The sequence below is a fragment of the Neolamprologus brichardi genome, chromosome 17 (genome assembly GCF_056152115.1).
Source record: "Neolamprologus brichardi isolate AB-2024 chromosome 17, ASM5615211v1, whole genome shotgun sequence".
NCBI classification, from domain to species: domain Eukaryota; kingdom Metazoa; phylum Chordata; class Actinopteri; order Cichliformes; family Cichlidae; genus Neolamprologus; species Neolamprologus brichardi.
Window position 1 is genome coordinate 15,601,856 of NC_142120.1, and position 15,032 is coordinate 15,616,887.

Genomic DNA, 15,032 nt, shown 5'->3' on the forward strand with positions numbered 1-15,032 from the left:
ACTTAGTGCATGTGCTATTGGCTCCACAGGGGGTGGGTTCTGGATCTCATTGATGCTTTTTGTGATTGTAATTGATAGATGTAAACACTGTCTTTACAAAAAAAACCACAAGAATCTGACATTTACAACATATTTCAGTAACTGGCCAGGTTTACATAGCTGAAAATGCAATCTGGGTTTAAATGCCTTATTCAAGTTACGTTTCCGTTTTTAATGCACTGCACAACTCTATCATTTAAATTTTATACAGCAGAGTACAGCTTGCATGTCTGCCAAATGGGACCATATAAAAATAAGCACCAAGTTATCCACTAATGTAGCTCAATTATCTCCCCACTCTCTGAGATACTGCAATGCCCCTTATTTCCTTTCAAAGCCTAAGTGTGAAGCCTCAGTAACACAGGAAGTGTCTAGCAGCAGTGTGACGTCCAGAGACCACAGAAAGTCAGTGATATTCAAGCAGAGACCGGTGAAACTGCTGGCGACATCAAATAGGCACATTCTAAGGTCAGCTTTGTTCATTTTCAGAGATTAAAGCGACTTTGAATGACAGTGCAGGACACCGCTGATTGACATTACTGGGTAGTAAACATAGTACTGTGCAAAAGTCTCGAGCCAGCACACTTTTATTTGTATTTTGCTTCCAAGGAGGCAGTAGTTTAGGACTTTTTTCTACCTAAGCCACTTAACACTGACCTATGAATCATTCAAGCAGAGAAAAGACAGCTAACTCAACGTATCAAAGGTATAAGTCTACACATATCAAGAAGAATCATTCTTACAAAATCTTACAAACAACTGTATCTTTAAGCACTTACTTAATTACTAGTAGCCTGTTGTAAAAACACTTTTTTTTTAGTTTCTTTAGTTGAATCTATGTGAAATACCAAATTTAACAAAAGTATAAAAAGGCATAAAATTCTTTTTGGCATTCTCAAATCTTGGCATTGTATGTAATGGCATGTAGTGTCTCCTTAAAATAATTGAGAAAACCAGACAAGTGGAGGACAAAAGCTGTCAAACATGGTGGAGCATCTGTTATAGTTTGGGGCTGCATTTCAGCCAGTGATGTTGGGGTTCTTGTCTAAATCTATGTTATTATGAATGCAGAAAAGTACCGTCACTTTTAGAGCCATCATGCAGTACCATCTGGAAAGCATCTGATTGGCAGTGGCTTCATTTTCAGCATGACAATGATCCCAAACACACTGCCAACGGCAATAAAAGAATACCTGGATAGAAAAACACACAGTGGAACACCATCAATCATGAACTGGCCTTCCCGCAACCCAGACCTTAACTTTATTGAAGGAGTGTGGGATCATATTGACAGAGAGCAGAATGAAAGGCAACCAACAGCAACAGAGAGCTTTGGAATATCATTCAAGAGGAAATTAAAAAATTGCAAAAAAAAAAAAATGGTTAAGAGTTGAAGAACTCTATTTATGCCTTAAATAGTATATTTCCAATGATGTTTTCATGAAAGGAAGTGCTGGACTAGAGCCTGTAATGGCTACTAGCACCCAACCATCAGTGACAAAGCAATACACAATGAGCAAATCACTTCCAGAGGGGACACGGCTTAAGGCAGAGCCTGAGTCTGACAAGCAGATGCAGGTATTGTACTGAATTTGTGTTGGTCAGAAGAAAGTTTGTCTCTCAGTTTCACGGGTGATGCCATCCATTAGCCATGGTCATGATATCTGGGTAGAGACTTCAAGAATAACACTGGAAAGGAGCCAAAGAGTACTTTCTCAAGAGTTTGCCTGCACTCACCCGTTAAGTATAACCACTGTTCTTTTGAAAATAGTGAGTTGTTTTGACAGGGTGCTTGCTGTTGAGAAATCTGCTGGGTCTCTTTCCATGACAACATCCAGGAAGATTTTGCCATGGTATTACCTATCAGGGTTACCACAGAGATCCAATATCCAATAAATCACAGAAAATGGATTAGCAAATAGCTTTGATCATTCACAGTATAAATATTTACTCTGAATCTCTACAGGCATCTGTCAAGCTCTATAACTCACAGTCTGATATCCCTGAGACAGTCGAAAGGGCCTGAGGAAATGAATGCAAATTTGTAATTACACTCCAGCTCAAGATTTGGATCGTTTGGTAGCCATGTCTCATCAGAACACTGGGATGCTGTGTTGTTTTGATGGTTATCAGAACAGTTTTCATTTCCTGCTGGACTGTTTTTTTTTTCCCAAAAGAATATTTGTATGCATTTCTGTGTCTCTGTGTATCTCCCATCTCGGTCAGTATCCCTGTCTGAATCACAACTCAACTGAAGATTAGTTTACAAAAAGGCAAAAAAACAAAAATGTTTAATCCCAACTAAACCTGCTTAGCTTAAACTCAAATCTGATTCCAAAGAGATAAGTGCCCGTTTAACCTGCTCACATATTACCTATTATTAAAGCTGTATTTATAACACTTCTCTTTGTTTTTTGTTTCTTTTTTTTAAGGCGTCTGCTCATTTTGCCCAAAATAAAGAATCCTTAAGCTTAGATGAGCAAAAAAAGCAGTGATTTTTCTTTTTGAAAACTGGCTTTTTCAGTAAACTGGTATAACCCCTGACAATAGGGCTAAATAAATCTGTACCCCTGTGGATGAGCTGGACTGTAGCAATGCAGGGTTTTTACATTCCAGTCATGCTTCTGTGCAAACAGCAAGTAAACGAAGGCCTAACCTTGCACGCTCCCATGGAGAGGGCCTGCAATGAAATTGCATATAATCACAGAAAGCAGGGTGCAAGTGCCCTGGGATTTGGTTGGGATCAGTGCTCAGAGATGGGGGCTGGAAATCTGGACACTAGGAGCAGTCAAATGCATCAGTTTAAGTTCAACTACAATAGTGGGACATTTGGAAGCAATCTTTTATATATTTTTGGTTGAAGCCATGCGCATAGAAAGCTCACATTTGTAGTCTGTCTCTGGCAAAACTATCGTGTAAGTGATTAGTTATTTTCTGATTAATTTTAAATCACAAACTTTAACTTAGGGTTAAATGCACCAAGTGTTTCTGGCTTCACTTTGGGCTTTTTTTTGTTATATCTGGCTAGCCTGGAGTCCACCAGAAGGGACAGAGTGAGGACATAAGACGTGAAAGAGAGAGGTTGGCCCTCTCTGTTTCCCAGAGGGCATACGCAATTTTCAGCTCTAGTGAGCCAGCTCTAGGAATACCAGCATCTGAACACAGAACAATACTGAAGCTCATTTAGTCAAGTCTTCCCATGGTAGCAACTGACTTGTCACCTTTTTTTAAATAAAAACAATTTAAACAAAAATGGCAAATTTAGGATTACTGGACACACATTTAATTCTCTGAGTTGCAGAGCACAAATTACAACAAACAACAAACTTATTTTTTATTACATCATCTGTGACTGATTATGTTAATCCTTTAAAAAACTTTACAGAATAAGTAAAAAATATCTGAATATTCATTCGTCTGAGGTGCCACTCATGCTCTGATTGGGCTCTGTCTGATGCAGTGGTACCTGACTACTGTAGTACTGAGAGTTGCAGGTAAGCTCCATGATTGATAGCTATGCTAAGAGTGCCACTGCTGCTCTCCCCAGGTGACGACAATTGAACTGCTGCTCAGCAGGCTGCATGTCTACCAGTCACACTACAGCAAAAACATCTTGCTTCTGTTCAGTAATGGCTTATTAATGTTCCTCAATTCTTCTTAAGGAGCTAAGATAAAGATGTTTAATGAGGTTTTCAGCTAAAAGCACAACAGTAAAGCTAAAGTAAATAAATGGGTTTCCTTGGAAGGGGTGTCTAATGGCTTCCTTTAAATAAAGTGATGCTTTTAAACCAAGTCTGGGCCCCTAAGTCTGCTTTTGGAAAACCATGGCTGCCCACATTGAGCTTAAAAAGGATTTGTGCATTTTTAGTTGACTCTAGCAGGGGCCCAGCTTTCGCCCTGTTGTGGAAGAGATTTCAGGTGGGGGACATAGCTTATGGCAGCTAGAGGTGGACAAAGAGCAGCTATGGGAGTTAACTGTCTCAACAGTGCTATGACCATCTATACTCCACTTTACTTCTCTAATCCACTTGGCTGAAGCAAGTCACAAGTGTGTCCCATTTGTATTGTTAGTGTTTTTGAATGTAAATCGGTGGACTTAAACATTTTATGCGGATTAGACAAGCTTAGCTCCATGCCTAATGCAATGATTAGGGATTTCTGGCACAGCAGATAAGTGAATGTTCACTAGTTACTCACTGGGCTCAACGGTTAAAGACCTTAGACCAAAATGGCAAAGTCTTGAACAAGACAGCTTTCAAGCTGGAGAAGCGTCACAGAGAAATGATCAGATTGGTCACTAACCTTTTGTTACATTAAACTGTATTCAAGCAAAAAACTTGGATGTAAAGACTGCTTAAATGTAGATTGAAGAAAGCTGAATGAAAGGAAATTTGGAAGAGAACTACACTACTTTATATGATAGAGGATTGCAGGTGTGTGTTCTTAAACAATTGAGTGAGACAGATTTTCCAGTTTGTCTACACTTTTCAGATTTGGCATTTATCCCCGAAGAACAAACAATTTGATTTTCTGTCTTGTGTAATTAAATTCAAGGTGTTGTATGGACAGGGGTATGTGTTGGTGATTTATCTAGCAGTTTTTAGTCAAATGTGCTTTGATTTATATTTACTGCAATGTCAAGAAACGTATTGGGTAACATTAAGGTTGGTTTTTAAATCACAGCAAAAGAGTACCACTAATACCTGAACCTTCAGTTCAGAGGCTGAACAAAGTTTGAGTATGTTAAGGTGTTTGCGTAAAAACACTAAACAGGTCACCAAGTGCCATAAAATCTGCAAAAAAGCAACTGAAATGACTCAAAGAATTTTGACCCACCTTAAGACACATCACTCATAATTTCAAAAGACTCTAGTACAGTATGCGCAGAACTGAGCAGTGCTTTTAAAATCAAAGCAAGGTCTACAACACCGATGAGTGTTTAAGATTAAAAGGGAGAACTAGTGGGTCACTTGGGAATCAAAAGAAGTTTATAGTGCTGTATGAAAAGAATTTTTAAATGCAAGTTGGAAAATGTCTTTGAAGTTAAAATGCTAGCTCAAATTGTCAATAATTCCTTTTAAAGTTTTCATTGAACTCTTGGTAACATGACGTGTGTAGTGTATAATCACACAGTTCCTCGCTCTTTTTAAGAATGTATGCAGTAACCCTGCCTTGGTTTAAAGGAATAGTAATTTTAAATAAAACATCATTAGCTAATATATGGGTTTAGAAACACAGGAAGAAGACATGAAAGGACAATAATTCAAGCCCCAAACTAGTCATTAGGTATTACGGTATTAGTTTGAAAATGTATCCATCAAAGTGTTAACACCTAGTAAGCTTTAATCACTGGGGATTAATAAATAAATACATTTTTATATGTACATGGTTTTAAAAAAAATAGCAAAGAAAACATTACAGGTATGTTGTTGCATGTTTAACCAAATTCAGTCCAGTTGGGACAACAACAGTGGCATAAAAATGGCTATCAATCATCTGCAGCAATTAAGATTTAGAGGTATGGCTTTGTCCTGAGGCCTCCCCTCCCCCTGACATACACATACACAAAGATCCCAAAGATAAAATAGAACAAGTATCAGTGACAACAGACATGACATTAAGTGAGAAATTGTATTGTAAGTGGGTTGCAAAGCAGCTTGCAGAGGCAGCAGCAAAGATGAGCTAAACTCTATGTGGGCTCAGCATGTTCTATTTTATCACTAGGATGTTCAAAGATGTGTTGAGATATACACTGAAGCTAGCGGGCACTGAGATCAGTTGACATAAAGGGGTTTCAGAGTGAGTTTGACTATCGACTGAAGTAAAATTATGTTGTATTATGTTGGTTTAAAATTAATAATTTATGAAAGTTATTTATCCTTTGTTTATATGTGTATTAAAAATGATTTGCTTATTAAACAAACAGTCCTATATGTGAACATCTCTATTAACATGACCATGTCGTCATCCATCTGTCCATCCAGCCATCTTCTTCTTTCCGCTAATTGACTAAAGTCATGGTGGAGTTGGAGCGTGTTTTGAGCTATCACAGGGGGGAGAGGCAGGGTGCATCCTGGACAGGTCGCCAGTCTGGCACAGGGCGATCTGTCATCATGATATCCTCATTTCATATCCTACCTCGATTTATTTTTACATATCTTATTATTCATCAATCACTGATGTGCATTAGGTTTTTGCCTCTCAGGGACCTTTTGGGGGGTTTTTTCTCTATAATGAGGCAGGTGTCTAATGGGTAGATGTTATTCATGCAGTGATTATGAAAAATATAAGTGCCTGATACCTGTGCTTCCAATTATCAAGCTAATTAGTGTGTGGCCAAAATTGCCACTGTTATCTGATGAATTGCTTTTAGGAGGGCTAAAAGCTAGTTTGAAACAGAAAGGGTCATATTGCCCATAATGATGGTTTAGAGAAACATATTTTCACATTTTTGTAATGAATCTCGATTATCATCTGCTCTACTTGTACCATTACAGGTTGGAAGATGGCATCGCATCTTTTGTAGCATTATATTATATTTATCAAGTGTGCTGATATGTGCTGCTGTCATTTGCTGTTTTAATTTTAATTTAGTGCCAATCAGCACATGTTAATGTACTTTGGATTAGGTACCCTGACTATATGTGAGAAAATACTTGGCTTGCTAAGTTAAGTTAAAAATAAGTTACTGTGGGCTTCTCAGCTTTCACAGTTGAAAAGAGAAAATAAAGTGCATACAATGTATAAAATAGTCTTTAGCTAACTAAAATGCTGAAGCTATCACCGTCATCCTTTGCACCTTATTACAAATCTTCTCTCTTTTGTTCTCTTGTAGGTTCCATCTGAGTAGGAGGTGGCAACAAAAGACCAAATGCCATGGATGCATTCAATTTCACATACTGGAATGCCTCTGAAGGCAATGACACAGAAGTTGTGGAAGAGAGCGAAAGCGCCTACAAGACTGTGGAGGTGGTGTTCATCGTGTTGGTGGCTGGTTCCCTCAGTTTGGTTACAGTTATTGGAAATATCCTAGTCATGCTGTCCATCAAAGTTAATAGGAACTTACAAACTGTCAACAACTACTTTTTATTCAGCCTTGCATGTGCTGATCTCATTATTGGACTGTGCTCGATGAACTTGTACACAGTCTACATAGTGATTGGCTACTGGCCCCTGGGGCCAGTGGTGTGTGACTTGTGGTTAGCATTGGACTATGTTGTCAGCAATGCATCTGTCATGAATCTTCTCATCATAAGCTTTGATAGATACTTCTGTGTCACCAAGCCCCTCACCTACCCTGTCAAAAGGACCACCAAAATGGCAGGAATGATGATTGCGGCTGCCTGGGTCCTGTCTTTCATCCTATGGGCGCCTGCTATTCTCTTCTGGCAGTTCATTGTGGGTGGGCGGACAGTGCCTGAGAAGGAGTGCTATATCCAGTTCTTTTCCAATGCTGCCGTTACTTTTGGCACAGCCATTGCCGCCTTTTACCTACCTGTCATCATCATGATTCAGCTCTACTGGCAGATCTCAAGAGCAAGCAAGAGCCGTGTGAAGAAGGACAACCGGAAGCCATCCGGAGCGATCCCTGAATCTATCTCACCAGGCCAGAGGAGAAACAACACTCCAAAATCTAACAACAACAATGTACCAGGGGAAGATGCGGGGCATTCGCAAAGCCAGAATGCTGCTGATGGGGCAAACCAGCATGACGGAAAACTCCAGAATGGCAAAGGGCCTTCCTCAACCACTGCTGAGGGAGAAACTGAAGGTGATGATGCAGCAAGGGAGAACTATACTCCTGGAGAGGAAAAGGAAAGCTCCAATGACTCAACATCTGGCAGTGTGGCTGCTTCCAATCAGAAGGACGAGGAACCAGCACCATCCACAGCCAACTCCAGTCTTGAGACAAACCAGCCAATCACACGTCAGCGAGCCAAAGCAGGGGGCTCCAAGCTGACATGCATTAAGATCAAGACTAAATCGCCCAAAGGTGACTGCTACACACCATCTAATGCCACTGTTGAGATTGTCCCAACCTCAGAGCGGCAGAACCATGTGGCTCGGAAGATTGTGAAGATGACTAAGCAACCTCCAAACAAGAAGAAGAAAGCAGCACCGTCACGGGAGAAAAAAGTTACCCGCACCATAATGGCCATCCTGGTAGCGTTTGTTGCCACTTGGACTCCTTACAACGTGATGGTTCTTATTAACACGTTTTGCTCTAGCTGTATCCCCAACACAGTATGGACTATTGGTTACTGGCTATGCTATATCAACAGCACCATTAATCCGGCCTGCTACGCCCTGTGCAATGCCACATTTAAAAAGACATTCAAACATCTTCTTCTCTGCCAATATAAGAATATTAGGTCAGCCAGATAAACACAGATCGCTTGGCAGGAACCACAGATGGATGAGTCGTGTGTCTACGATTGTGTGTTTGTGTGTGTCATCCATGAACATGTGTATCTGTGCCTATGAAAGAGGCTTGTAAGCATCATAAAGACTGCAAGAGTACCTTTGCCATCATTCAGCCATTAGTTTTCCAAATTCTCTCAATAACCGGTTGTAGCACTTTACACAAATTCAACTGAAGCCAGTTGCATTGAGATATGTTTTGCAGAAACAGTGTAGATACGAAAGGTTGTGAGGTAAACAAAATAGGGTTACTGAATGCCTAAAAAAGAAAGGGGGGTGTAAAGCAGGGAAAAGGAAGTGAGACTGATCCGATGAAAAATGAACAAAGGTAATGAGCAGAGGAATATCTCTGCTGTAAGAAAACACAAGAAATCTTCAAAATGGGAAAATAGGGCTGACTGAATTTACAAACATCAGAAGTTTGAAGTTCAGAAAAGATACCTGTAGATAACTGTAAATATCACTATGTAATTATGTGTGTGAGTGCAGAAGTAGGTGCGTGCTGGCTCTGCATTTGTGTGCACACTTGTGGCCCTCTGCCTGCCTTCTTTCTGTGATCATCATCATGACACCTCCAATCACTCACATTAGGACTCGAAGAGTTCCCATTTAACAATGAGCCCCTGTGGGAATGAGTTGCCATTAATACATGATACTTACATAAGACTTTTAATGTTAAAGTTGCACTTGGCACGTTTGCACACTGGCAGGAACAGATCCCAGTCAGAAATAATGTTGAGCTTAAAAGATTGGTTTAGCAAAGTTTTTTTGTTCTTTTTAAGAATAAAATTTGTACATTAAAAAAAAAAGCAATTAAAATCCACTGAAGCAGCTGATAAAGATTGAAAATACTCAACAGCAAAACTTAATTTGAACCAGTCAGATAAATCCATTATTCTGCTAATTGAGGATGGATCCCCATTGAGGATGTAAATATGCTCGTTCACATCAGTGATGGATGGGAAGACTATTAGCACTCATGTTTGTTGAGATGAAAATGGGACCAGGAGACAGTTGCTGTAGCTTAGTGTGGCACAAATAATGGAAACAAGGGGGAAATGGCTGATTAACGTGCTCTGTCATTTAATCTGCACAAAAAATGTAAATGCAAACTGCAACAAGGAGGAGGATCTTAGAGTAGAGCGCTTGCTTCTTCAAATTGAAAGAAATCACTTGAGCTGGTTGGGAATGCCCTGCAGACCCCCAGAAAGGTTCAAGGTAATCACCAAGGTGAGCAAGATCTGCACAATTTTGAGTTGACTGCCACTCGGTCCTGGATCCAGATAAGAGGTAGAAAATGGATCGGACTGGACGTAAAGAACAACATGATGTTTTCTGAGGGTCTATGTATGATACTACCTTTTTTTTGTTGTTGTTGTTTGTTTGTTTTTGTCTCGGGGCAGTGATTTTTGCCTTGTTGTCAGTGTGAGGAAGTCACTGCACACAGCCAAAGAGTAGTCTCAAAGAGTAGTCTGTCATATACCATTAGAAGGGATAACTAAATGGCTGTAGCTAAAGGCAAACAAACAGACCCAACTGCAGTAGCTATAAATAGCTATAAAAAAATAAATTAAAAATGTGGCATAGCTTGCTCAGTCGCTCTTTTGTCGCTCATGACAGCTATGAAGAAATGTGTTTTTGCTGTCAAGATATTCACCGCTGAAATGAAACTTCCTTTTCAGTGAGTGAAACAGGTGGTTGGAGCTCAGAGCTGTTTTTTCTTACCGTCTGTGGGAAGGCACTTTGAGTGGGAGACGTCATCTGATCATGCTGATTAGTGGATTGATGTCACAGCGTGCTCTGTACTGTACTGATGATGATTGCGATTGCGAAGACCTAGGTGTGTGTGTTGGGTACGCTTGTGTGTGGCTGTATACATGCGGAGTTTGTCTGTGCACTCCATGAGTGGAGTTTACTTCTGATCACAGGTCATAGACTCGTGATTTTTCTGTTTTTAAAAAAAGGGCTATTTACACCTTTTGTGTTTTGTGACTTTTTTTATTTTACTACTGTTCAATTATTATAAACACACACACTCATACACACACACATACACACACACACGTACACTTGTGTTAATGAAATGAAAAATGGAGAAAAATATATTTTTCCAGCACAACATGTTCTGTGTGCTCATACATGTCATCCATCACTTAAGCCTCGAGATCCTCGTTTATAGTAATGTGCACTCACCAGTTGATCTGATTAATATGCAGGAGAAATTGCCACGAGGATGTTGCCACATTGGCTGGTAGGGGGGCTTTTTTTTGCAAAGAATTACGCCTGCACCGAATAGCTACTCAAGGCTGTCTCCTTAAAGAGAAATCTGGGACAGATCCTATAATGAAAACTCACCATGAGGCTGATCAGATTATGGGACGATGTGGAACACCTACATTTGAGATTAAAGATTGCCCATTATACGCTCAGCTTGCTACAAGCCCATGCCCCACTTAGTGCTCCACTCAACCCTGATCCTGTTATAGTCTCTTACTCTTTTAAGGCCATGAATGTAATGTACATATAAATGTATATTTATATAGTCATTTTCATATATTATTTCATTGTATCTTTCATTTTTCTCAATGTATCACCTTACTTGCAGCTACTACACCACTGATGTATGCTCTGTTCATTTCAAATCAGTCCATATATATATGCATTCTGCCACGATCGGGTGGGGAAAGGGGGAAGAGATTAAACAAGAAGGTCAAAGCACAAAATTACAGTGCAGAGGAGAGTAGTGAAAGTTTGGAGTTACAGTCTTTTATGGATATTTTTATTCAAATGACTTTCAGAGACATTAGAAGGTTAGAAATAATGATATTTAGTTCAAATTATAATTTGCCTTTCATCAAAGAATCATCAATTTTCACATTCTCGCAGGCATTTGACAATCTAGTGGCCAATTTGCCTAGATAATCTGGAAATATGTTACACCCCATGTTCCTTGAAGCAACCCTCACAAGTTAGATTGACTTGATGGCACTGTTTAGGTGTCATACAGTCAAAACTGTTCCCGCAGCTGCTCAGCAGGTCTGGGATCCAGTGGTTTTGCTGGACTCTGCATCGTAGACAGAACACCCGCTGACTGCCTCTATTCGCAGTGAAGTGATTGCCTGCCTCCTCACATTTCTTTCAGCATCCATGAAAGATGGCATCAAGGGCTCCCACAGCATCTTTCCATTTGTTCTGCATCTTCTAAATCTTCTTTTTCACCAAGACACCTGAACTATAATGCTCTGATATAGGTCATCGTGTCTTAGTGGTGCGTTCATATGTATTTATCTTTTAATATTGGCACAAAATGTTTTGTCATTCTTTTAAAGTTCTCAGTAGAAATGCAAAGCAGTGTAAAACAGAAAAAAATTAAACCACCTCAGAATTTTACTTTTGCGGTTTGAGCAACAGAAGGGAAAAAAAAACCCAACTGGTCCATATTTATCTAAACACCTCCAGCAGGAACTCAGACGTCCATCAGAGCAGCCATCCTTTTCGATGATAAGTGGAGCCATGTCTGTCTGACATCTGTCACACATCTTAGAAGTGAGTAAAGACCCTTCCAGAATAACTAATCTTTGCTAAGCTGTCATTTGAGTGATACCAGCAGGAGACTAAGTGGCTCACAGCTCAAGTGGTGGTCTAGGGGTCTCAGCTTGAGCAGCTGTGTAGGTGTTTGATGGAAGGCGATGGCAGTTTATCACCTCCCGGAGCAGGAAAAGGGCAAAATGCATCCAACAAAACAAACGTGTGTACTTTGAACATTAGGTCGATTAAGCCATTTCACTCATCCTGGTCTTGTTGCCACGTTGTCAAACACTTGAGAACTAAAAGACGTTCTTGTATTAGGGCTTGACTGGAAATGGTGGGGGAAAGTGGGTGGGGGTTAGGTGAGGAATGTACCCTTATGACAGAGAGAAAGTGCAACACATAGTGACAGTGAAAGAGTACAGCTGTCGTCCATATAACGGAGAAAGCAAGCTGATGGCTCCAAGGTGTTCTTTGTACATGTGAAACAGCAGAAAATCGTGGTTACGAGAGGGGCTGAGTGAGACATAGAAAGGGCGGAGAGAGTAGGGTCTGTTCAGTGACAAAATCCAAAGCTAGAGGATCACACCGCAGGTGGACCATGTTTGGAGAAGTCCCAGCCATTCTCGGCAGGTCAGCCAAAGGTTTTCCTGCAAGAATTTTAGTGTCCCGGTCCCAAACCTGCCACTGTATGTAAACAGAGTGACACGGCACCGTTTACTGTCGCTCCTATGCTTTTATTTCATCTCATTCTCATGCCGTGCAAACGCAATTCATAGTTTCTCACTGTTTTCAACCATTTTAGCATTTTATCAGTGATTTCAAATGCATTATGCTCACATACATATCTTGATGTCCATGACCAAAATAAACATAGTCTCTCTCTATATTGTAATAGTCATCATATCGTGTTGTGCCGTCAGAGCTAGCTGGGCTCCTGTCCATACGGCTTATGTCAAAGGGCTACATTCCTTTTTTAAGGAGAACATGTGACACGCAACGTTTATCAGAGACAACTTTAAATTTGAGGTTTCTCTGGCTTCACTCTTGGGGCCGTTGCTGAGAATAATCTCAACAGTCTTGTGCAACCAAGCAGATACGAAGACGCAGCAGCTCGTGCATGCTGTGAGATTTTATTCAGAGACCGAAAGTTTATATCGCCAGATTGTACAGAGCAATTTGAAGTGCCTTATCCAGAATGACATAAACAAATTGCTCTTTTATCCTAAAATCCCTGTTGCTTCTTCAGAGTGTCTGGCCTGAAAGTTGTGGATTGTGTTGCTGTGTGATGCACATTAAAGAGGGTGTTTGTCGGCCTTCCTGATTTTATTTATTATTGATATTATTTTGCCAGCTCTGGGCTACCATCACTATAAGTTTTAGGTTAACAGGAGTCACCTGTTTCGACTGAACAAGCTAAAGAATTGAAATGATGTAGAAATATCCACAGCTTAACCAGTTTGCAGGCACAGTGGGCTTTTTTAGTGGACTGCCAATCCTTTATGTATGTATTCTAAATCGTCTTCAAAGGCATTGTAGTTTTACATGCAAAAATGTGTGTGTCTTTACGTTGAGATCAGGGGTCATCATTCATTCGTGTGTGTCTGTGTGTGTGTGCATGCACCTTGCTGTGTGGTGGTTTATTTTTTTTCTAACTGGCATCCTCAGCATGAACTCATCAGACTGGATAAAATATCATAACGCACATCAGGACAGATTCAGGCAGAGTGATTACCCATTTCTTTGTCTTCACTTCTTTCTCTTTAAACAGTCTTTCAACAGCAAAAAGCTTCCAAAGACTCACTGAGACACAGAATTCCATGGAAGAGACATGATATACATACATTTTCTATCACATTTTGTAAATCTGAACCTTTTATCATTGTACAAAGTACAAATGTAGTATTACAAATTAGAATTTGACCACTGTACAGCCAGGGTTTTTGGTTTTTTGGGGTTAAAAAAATGATTAATAAAAATCTATAAAGATGTGAATATTATAAACTGTGTTTCTAAGATTATATAACTGCAATGGTAGAAGGTATAAATATGTGCATTTCTGGAGTGCGTCATTTGAAGAAATGGATTCTTGCCTTGGAAACTGAGTGACTGAATCCAAACTTTTACACACTGGAAAAACGTTCCAGGGGATTCGAAGAATGACTTATGCAGCCAGAAAGAGGAAGAAAAAAAAAGAGCAATCCCCAAGAAGGGAAACCAAGGATGGGGACAAAAGCTAAAACTAGTTTCAGTGTGGCCGAAAGCTCCGAGGCAAGGGTTTCATTTTGATTTCACCTGTAAATGTATAAGGCTTCACACTTACCTTGAGAAAAAGGTGGTTCATCTGCTATCTTGCTAGACACACTTTACAACTTTTTGCAATTTTAACATCACGGGAAAAATGTGTTCTGTAAAAAAAATAAAATAAATAATGTGCTGAGGGTTTGAATTCTATGACCTGGTCTGAACTTCATGCGTCAGAAAACGTGTATTTAAAATGGAAACCAACTTTTAAAAAAAGCAATCAGTAGCCTGCTGCAAGTGTTAAATGTACATTCAGGTGTTAATTTTTCATTTGCTTATATATGTAGGTGCTCACTGTGTACTCACTCACTGTGGCTTGTGGCTTCTCTTGTAATAGGAAAAATAAATTTATTGTTTGCATTGTATATATCTATATGATATTACATTATATGTAATTCAAATATATTTGAAATGTACATACACGATTAATAGCTATTCTCTGAATGTTTCCCCTCGACAATCCCTCGTTTATTCTCTCCCCCCCTCCCCCCACTATGAAACTCCCTGTACAGTAACAATGGTAATATTTTTTGCTTTGATGCATTCTTGATCGATTATCTGTTCTGGACAATGAATCTGAGTGTTCTTATCACTGGCTATGACACTGTAAGATGAACTGCATCAAGTGGTTACATTGTGCCATATCCTCTCGGAATGAAATTCGAATAAAAATATACGAAACGTGTTTGAAATTTGGAGGTTTTTGATTAACGGGAAGCACAGGATGAAACACAAACACT

At 39.7% G+C, this 15,032-nt stretch overlaps 1 protein-coding gene across 1 annotated transcript in view; it reads left to right on the forward strand.

The window, feature by feature from the left end:
• Window positions 1-14,977, forward strand: part of chrm2a (cholinergic receptor, muscarinic 2a) — an 83,819-nt gene extending 68,842 nt beyond the window's left edge. Inside the window, exon 3 of the mRNA XM_006780846.3 lies at window positions 6,875-14,977. Coding sequence (XP_006780909.2) covers window positions 6,916-8,424 — 1,509 coding nt within the window. The 5' untranslated portion in view covers window positions 6,875-6,915 and the 3' untranslated portion in view covers window positions 8,425-14,977. The remainder of the gene's footprint in view (window positions 1-6,874) is intronic.
• The last annotated feature ends 55 nt before the right edge of the window (window positions 14,978-15,032 follow it).